The sequence below is a fragment of the Theobroma umbraticum genome, unplaced genomic scaffold, assembly GCF_002168275.2.
Source record: "Theobroma umbraticum cultivar Fairchild unplaced genomic scaffold, ASM216827v3 scaffold_81.0, whole genome shotgun sequence".
NCBI classification, from domain to species: domain Eukaryota; kingdom Viridiplantae; phylum Streptophyta; class Magnoliopsida; order Malvales; family Malvaceae; genus Theobroma; species Theobroma umbraticum.
In genome coordinates this window covers 5,174,216-5,182,551 of record NW_018397268.1, presented here as the reverse complement: position 1 = coordinate 5,182,551, position 8,336 = coordinate 5,174,216, and the positions used below count along the sequence as shown (strand labels likewise).

The 8,336-nt window shown below is 31.4% G+C and overlaps 1 protein-coding gene across 2 annotated transcripts; it reads right to left on the bottom strand.

Annotated features, from left to right (window-relative positions):
* Positions 1–1,206: 1,206 nt before the first annotated feature.
* Positions 1,207–4,626, bottom strand: LOC110425241 (rust resistance kinase Lr10-like). 2 transcript variants are annotated; one of them, XM_021440090.2, is made up of 3 exons: positions 3,793–4,626; positions 2,667–2,693; positions 1,207–2,579 (listed from the first exon to the last, which is right to left on the bottom strand). In XM_021440090.2, the coding sequence occupies exons 1-3, from the start codon at positions 4,502–4,504 to the stop codon at positions 1,480–1,482; spliced, it is 1,839 nt and encodes a 612-aa protein (XP_021295765.1). In that variant the 5' UTR covers positions 4,505–4,626; the 3' UTR covers positions 1,207–1,479. The 2 variants fall into 2 exon arrangements, with proteins under 2 accessions (XP_021295765.1, XP_021295766.1); XM_021440091.2 differs by having other exon boundaries at positions 1,207–2,573; positions 3,793–4,624.
* Between the last annotated feature and the right edge of the window lie 3,710 nt (positions 4,627–8,336).

Here is an 8,336-nt window from a genome sequence, read left to right as displayed (position 1 = left end):
AAAACATGAAATTTCTAAGTCATAATGATCCATAATTCAAGTTCAAAGACTCCAAACTAATAGCTCACCAAGTTAGATAACTATTGTAACTTTAAGTAAAAAGTGCAGTTTCACCCAAATATACCTATAAATAAAATAAGGCAACATCCACTTTAAAGACACCTGCACGACACAACCCCAAAGCATACTGTTCAACATAAAAGCCCAAATCCAGCTATGCAAACCCTTGGCTTTTGTCTTTTTAATTCTTAACTATCATAGCTATTTGTCCAAGCTCTTAGAGAACCACCATTGTATTCAATATTGTCTATTACAGATACTGATATTTGATATATCTGTAAGCCCCTTGGGCGTTTGCTTATTCAATACAATCAAACCAAGTACACTAGTTATCTAAATTGTGCAACATTCAACTTTCTGTCTTGGTCATTTGAGCAGTCTATCTACTTTGATTCTAATTTGTTCCTCAGAATTATTACCTTGTTTTTCTAGTTAGCATTGTGGTATATTTTGATGTTTTAAGCCAGAAGATAGGTTAATCATATAATCCAATCTACCCGAAGATGTTTTTCAATCAGTTCATTTCTACCAACCATTTCGCTTTGGAAGCCGGAAGTTATAAAGGTCACACTTTACTATTTTTATCCAAAAATAACTTACATATCCAACAAAATTGGTGTAACAAAAAAATTTTAACAATAGTATAATATTATTTTAGTTTTTTATATTATTTCAATATTATAATTTCCTCTCATTGTCAATTCTCTTCATGGCAATCTCTATCGATTCAATCGCCAATAATTTCTTCTTCTTGTTAGTTTTTTCTTTCAAACTGCCAGTACAATTTGAGATGGCGACATCATTTTATTTATATTTCTTCACACCTTACCAAGAGTCTGAACATTCAAACTTAAGCCCTCCAATGGAATGTTGGTCTATTCTTGGGTTTAGAGGCCTTGAAAAGGCCCATTATATGGGTCTATTAATGACTTTTAAGTTGTCTTTTCCAGAGTTTTCTGGCCTTTAGGCCCGTGGGCTATGTTCCTTGTGTTAGTCGGCCTAATAGACTATGGGCCGTGAGCTTTTTCTTATTCAAGCTCAAAAAATCTTCTTCTGGCTTGATATGATTAAGCTTGTTGAGCTTCCAACCGAGCTCAACATTCCGTAGTTGTGACGCAAGCCATTTTATAACAATTAAAAGCTTAATTGATTTAATGGTAAGTATATATATTAGGATTGACTTTAACAAAATATATATTATCTCCTTAGTAATTTTCACTCTACAAGATATTTTCTTTATAGAAATAATATATTAAATTTTGAGTTTGATCAGATTGAAAGATTTTAAAATGGCCTACATATTGATGAAACATTTGTTTTTTCTTAATACAAAACACTAAAAGTTTCCATTTTTTTCTTGGGGAATAGCTTAATACTCATTTTAATTTTAAGGCTGCAGTCTGCAAATCGCTTTTTCTCCTATTCAGAAATAGCTGCTAGCTCTCTGTTAATGGGCTTCTTAGGCTTCTTGTCATCTTCAGAGGCAAAAGGATTTGGTGGCATTGTCAGACTCTCTGCTTCTCCTTCCAACATTTGAACCACAGATTTCATTGAAGGACGATCAACTGGATACCACTGAATGCACCGAAGTCCAACAATTGTAAGTTTCTTTGCTATCTTGTGATGCCCTTCATCTTCGATATCAATTCCTAATTCTTCTCCTTTGTCTAAACGATTATAAACCCACTCCGGGAAGTACACTTGGCTTTCATTGGCCACTGTCACATCAATATTCTTTCTCCCTCCAACCATTTCAAGCAAGAGCATTCCAAAACTGTAAACGTCTGATTTGTATGAGACATTTCCAAAGTTCCTAGACAATACTTCAGGTGCAATATAGCCCATGGTTCCTCTTGCTGCTGTCATTGAAACAGCACTTTGCTCTTTGGAACATAACTTAGCCAAACCAAAATCAGAGATCTTAGGAGTGAAGTTCTGATCCAGTAAAATATTGTGAGGTTTGATGTCAAAATGGAGGATCCGTTGCTCGCAACCTTGGTGAAGGTACTCAATACCTTTGGCTATGCCTAAAGCAATTTCATGAAGCTTCTCCCAACAAAGGCAACGATTCTCACCCTTGGCTGCAAATATGAATTTCTCTAAGGACTCATTTGGCAAGTACTCATAAACAAGGGCTCGGTTATACCCATCAGCACAAAAACCAACTAAGCGAGTAACATTGACATGGTGGATTCTTCCCATTGAACCAACTTCGTTAACAAACTCTTCACCATTTCCCTTGAAGTTATTGAGAACCTTAACAGCCACTGAAACATCATTGGAAAGTGTTCCTTTGAACACAGTACCATAACCACCCTGTCCAAGTTTTTCCTTGAACTGGTTTGTTATCCTCTTAATGTCAGCATAGGAATATCTTGAGGGCTTAAGAGCTTTGTAATCCTCCAAAAACTGTTCGATCTTGCGTTGACCCTCTTTCTCTTTTTTATTCAAGTGGTGCAACCAACAGAGTCCAATGACACTCAATAAAAGGAGAAGTGATCCTACGGCTAAACCTGCAACTAACATGATCCTAGTCAGAGATTAGAATGCTCCATCAGATCATGTCTTTTCTCAACATAAATTTAATGTATGGAACAACCATGTACCTGAAATGATTAGCTTCATTCTTGCACCTGGAAAACATTCAAAAATGATCAGCATGCTATATTTCTCAACATCAGTACAAAAATCCTATATCATTACTCTATATATAGTTTCCCTTAAGTTTCTAAAACATTCAAAATAGATTTCGGCCCTACAAATTAATGTTTTCTTACAAGTTTGAGATAAGATATGTGCATAAGATTTTGAATAAATGAGATTAAATCATAGGTAAAAAAGAAATTTCAAAAAAAAAATCATAGGTAAAAAGAAAGTATTGATTTAATATGAATCATAGGTAAAAAAAAATCATAGTTTTAACGATACAATTTTTGCTGCACTTTCCTTTTTTCATTTAGAATTATATTACTTCACATTATTATTTATTTCATTTAGTATAATTTTTTCACTTGATGACAATTTTTTTTATTTCCAATTAAGCAGAAACTTCATTTATTTCACTTTAAAATTTACAATATGGTTTAATTATAAAGATAAATATTTTATTTTTATTATTTATTAAAATTAAATAAAAATTATTATCAAATAATTTTTTAATATTACGGTCAACTAATCTTCTGAATTTATTAAACACTATTTTAATCTCTGTTTATAAAATTTTTAAGACGATTCTATTGTGACAACACTTTCCACGAAACAAGCTCCTAGTCGACGTAGACCACAATTTTTAGTAAAAGTCAAAGTAAATAAAAAGCCGAAATGACCCATTTCTCAGTCCCCTACCACTTTCCCAAAATTGCCAAGAAAGCACAAAAATAATAAAAAACAAGATCCCAAAATGACTCATGTTTGTAATCTCCATTTACTTTTTATTTGTGGGTTTTTTTTTTTCCCCGGAATGAGCTTATTATTTTATTATTAATTAATATCTAGTCAATCTTTAAATTCTATAATATACTGTAAAAATTAAAATGTTAATATAAAAATATTTTTGTTATTTTAATAGTAATAATAAAAATTATGTATGGGGTTGAAGCTGGCTGACCCTGACTTAGATTTCAAAGCATGGACCCTTTAGAAGTCTTAATGAAAAAAGAAGTAGAACTGGTAATCAACACTGAATTCAGATTTCAGAACAATACTAGTTAAAAACTCATATGTATGTGGTACCTTTGTCTTCCCTGTGGATGGAATAGCACTCTATGCCCGATGTGTTAGAAGTATTGGGTCGACATCCTTGGCCTTTTACTTCACATAAAAACCCACACGGCGGTTTGGTCCAATTAAAGTCAAATTTGTTTTCCCTGTTGTACATCATCGCTCGAGGAACTTCAGAGATATCTACAGCCTTCGTGCAACTCAACAGGTCGTCGTTTCCAGAATCAGAATCCTCGATTTTAACATAGAAGCCAGACCCACTTAAGCAAGGGATGCTACTGTAAGCATCATAATATTCGGATTGATCTTCAATTGAACAATTAAACAAAGTGAAGTTGCCCTCGCTGTAATAGTGGGAATCTGAGCTGTACATGAAAGGAGATGCAGATAAAATGAGATTTTGAAGCTGCTTTTGGACACATCCATCTTGATCATACACCTGAATCCTCTGGTGTACATAATCTATACGCTTCACCAATAACTGGACCGAACGGGGCAGCTCCAGCACCGTTTGGTTCTTGTTGTTGCAGGACAGGTCAAACCCAGATGAGCCGCAGTGGTCCGGTTGGCGGCCTTTCAATCGAAAGGGGTACCGAACGGGTGGCTGGCCGTGTTTACAGTGTTTTGGCTCGCAGACATCTTGATCTGGTAAGGCTGGACCAAGACCAACTGCTGAAGCAATCAGTAGCAAGAGGAAGTGAAAGAGGATAATTACCATTTGCATCTAATCTGGGCAGTTGCACGTCTATTCTTGTAGCCTCAACTACACTCCTCATATTTATCGTCCGAGGCAGAGGCAATGGTTCTAAAGGGCATAGGTTAGGCAGCATGGAGAAGACTCAAGTGCCCAGTCAACTGATCTTTTATCTCTTTAAAGTTTTAAGCTTGTTTGTGAAATTTAAAAATTCTACTATAAACACTGTACAGGTAAGTTTTCTTTTAATTCCTGTATTTATAGTGTAATGAACCCTATAAACTTGCTTGTAGAATTTAAAATTCCCACCTCTATTAAAGGTTTTGCAGCGTTTGTTCCTTGCTTACCCTCCAACACTCAACATTATTACATTCTCTCGATTAACTATTTAACATCATTATTATTTAATTGTATCTTCTGTCTCTTTGTTGATGATTTATATGTTGAACAATGTTTACTAATATCATTTATTCATAAAAAAATAGAAAAAATGGGCAATGTATGTATAAACTAAAAATATAAAAAAATAATAAAAACTATTCACATATTCTAAAAGCATGCGAAACCAAAATTTTTTAATGAGATTACATTCATAAAATCCAACTTAAATAATTGAAAACAAAAAATTATTAATATTAAGAAAAAATGAGATCTTTCATAAGACTAAAAAAAAGAAATGGTAAGTTTTAAAATATTGAAAAATAGATTTATAAACATCATTAATCCTAAGAAAGAAATGAAATATTATTTTTAAAAAAAGTGCTATTAATTTAATTTTATTTAATTCAATTATCCTTTTCATATACATTTAATTAAATTATTTTTTACTATCAATAAATGGTCCCACTAACTCAGAAAATTCTTGATTACTACAATTTCATTTAAGGTTCCTTTGTCCTTTTACGCGGATCACTATTAGCGCGTTGAAGCTTTTCAATGCTTTTAAGCTTGAACAGTCAACAAACGCGTACTAGGCTTCTTCTTCGCACCTGCGGAATGGTGGGGACTTTTATAAATCAATTTGGGTCAGGATTGATCCGCACTTTCGGAGCATACGATTCGGGTTGAGGAACAATCCTCAATTTTATTTAATTTTAAAATATTATAAAATTTAATATTAATATTTTGAAAATTAAAATTTAGATATAAAACAATTATTAAATAATGTAATAAGTTAATATAATAATGTACAGGTCTATTACTGAAGCATCTACTCAGTTTATCAATTTTTTGTAATTTTTTTAAAGATGCACATAGTAAGTAATTTGTGACAATATATATCCATGATAATGAAGATGATGGTTATAATATTAAGAAACTGTTAATTGTGTCTAAAATATGATTAATTAATCATATTATTATTTATTTTTATAATTCATGATGTATTTATTATTTATTTATTTAATTGTGTTCACGTGTTGTATATATATGTTTAGTACACGGTTAAGGCTCATCTATTAATTTATGTAATAACTAATACTTTTATAATGATCAAAATTTTTTGATATAGAAGTTTATTAAATTTGATAAATATTATTAATATTTATAATTTTTTGTTGTAAATTTGAATAATAGAATCACATGTTACTTCTACATATTTTAATTTAATCATTTTAATCATGTTAATTGTATCAATTGTGTGTTAATTGTGTGTTAATTGTGTGTAAACAAGTTGTAAATTATATGAATTTTAATCGTATTAATCATGTCATGTTGTGTGATACGTTTATTAAACACATCCGAGTACATGTTTAAAATACTGATATAATTAATTAATCGTATCGTATTCATGTTTATTCGTATAATTATTAATATCATTCCAAGCACAATTCTAACAAATTCTTTCATATCTTGAAAAATAAAATGACTCAGAAAAATAGAGTCAGAAAAGCCCCACTTTTCATTAACAAGATGAAGAGATAATTATATATGATTCTAATCTTAGACTTCTTTTAAGTGCAAGTAAAGAAAAAGTTAATAAAGAAAGATTATAGAAAGGAATAATTCCCATAAATAAAAGATCCTCCAATACTCTTTGTCGCAACGTGCGGGTCCAAGAACATGATCGTTAGATGTGGATAACTTAGGGAGTCACCACCAATATTTTTTATCTAGGTGCAATTGGCCGCTTGTTAAATTTATTCTATTTGACGAAGTTATAACTTAACTTCAGATCCGTCTAAAGAATAACAAACTGGTCTACATATTTTTTTTAGAGTTAGGTTTAGGAGTATGGTTACACATAGGGAAAGATTAGTATTCCTATGATGTCCGTTCCATGAACGGTATCATTTAATTATACGTTATCCTAAACCATTAATTTTATTCTTATATTTCTTTAATTATTGATTTTATCTTTCATTCTATTAACAAATTAAAACATTTTATTTAGTTTTATGAATGCAATGTACATATAATGTAATTATGAAATGCATGGCATAAAATTTAGAAAATACGAAACGAAAACCTTATTTTGAAAATACTTTTGAATCTATCCATCATTCTAGTAAGATCCAAGAATACTCTCTCATCCAGGGAAATACTTGAGAAACTTGCATTCACAAATTTAATAGGTAAATCCCATCACCAGGATAGTGGTAACTCTATTATATAGAGTTATTTTGACACATTTTGGAGGCTTAAGTAGCTAGATCTTTGAGATTTTAGGTTCGAATTTTAGCATTTTAGGTGTTTTTTTAATTAAAGTTTGATTACCTGTTAAGTAATTAATTTAAGTTATTTTAGTTAAATTTTATGTCATTTTGTTTTAAATTACTTTAAGAGCAGTTATTGCTAATTTCTCTTATGGCTTTTGTAGGAAATTGATGAAAAAGGCTCATTTGATAAAAATCAGTACAAGTATGGTGATGACTTCATTTGCATATGTTTCGGTATTTTGACCATATCTCTCTCTAAAAAACTCCAAATGAGGTGATTCTTAGACCGTGAGAATTATAAGAAGAAGGACTATAACGTTTATGTTTACAATTCACTCAGTTATAATTGGATCATGGTCAAAATATTTGTCAAAGTCGGAGCACTATAGTAATACGTAATGACTGAACATGATGCAGTATTTGGAGCATAATCCAGAAGTCCAATTGATGTGATTCATGATCTATTGGAAAGTTAAGAGACAAGGATAAAACTTTTATGTTTGCTACTTTGCTCAATTCGAAACATATGAGGGTGAAACTCACATTTGAAGTTGATAGACTGCCACAGCGTTGGGAGAACAAGACTACAACATTGATGAAAGGAAGCACACATACAAATTTTCAGAGAGCTCAGCGCTGCAGCACTGGGTGACTTTCCAAAAATAAGAGAAGTTTACGAGATTTTAAAAATTAGGTTATTTGGAACCTATTTAAGGGACCTTTGTCATAGATTTTGAGAAGGAGGCAGGAAGCAACGATTCTGGAGATTTGAAGCCAAGAATAAAGTAAGAAAATAAGAGAATTGGAGGAAGAATCAAGATCACTAAGCTCTAACTATTAGTTTTCTCTCTTACTTTTATGTTTTTCTTATTTTTTTTTTGACTTGGATTCATGGCTAAATTTCTTTGGATATTGTCTTTATTAGATATTATGAGCTAATTTATTTTTCTACAATTGCAATTGAACTCGCATGTAATCTAAATTTTTAATCTCTTTCTTGCTTATTTTCAATGGGATTTGAATTGTTTATTCTAATTTATTCTTGATGCTTTTAATTGCTTGGCCACCAGTTAAATTAATTTAGGAACCTAAACAAGCTTGAAAAAGAGAGTTTAGTGTAGACTAAAATTGAGATAGCATATGATCATAATACTTAATTTGCGTATAAGATAGGGATATACCTATAGGCCATATGTAGCCAGATT

What these genes read in the sequence shown, in the direction of transcription:
- LOC110425241 (XM_021440090.2), bottom strand. Translation starts at nt 4,504, where the DNA reads ATGCAAATGGTAATTATCCTCTTTCACTTCCTCTTGCTACTGATTGCT. An exon ending in CATCCACAGGGAAGACAAAG is followed by an intron (nt 2,694 to 3,792) that starts GTACCACATACA and finishes AATGTTTTCCAG; the next exon opens with GTGCAAGAATGAAGCTAATC. An exon ending in AATGAAGCTAATCATTTCAG is followed by an intron (nt 2,580 to 2,666) that starts GTACATGGTTGT and finishes GGATCATGTTAG; the next exon opens with TTGCAGGTTTAGCCGTAGGA.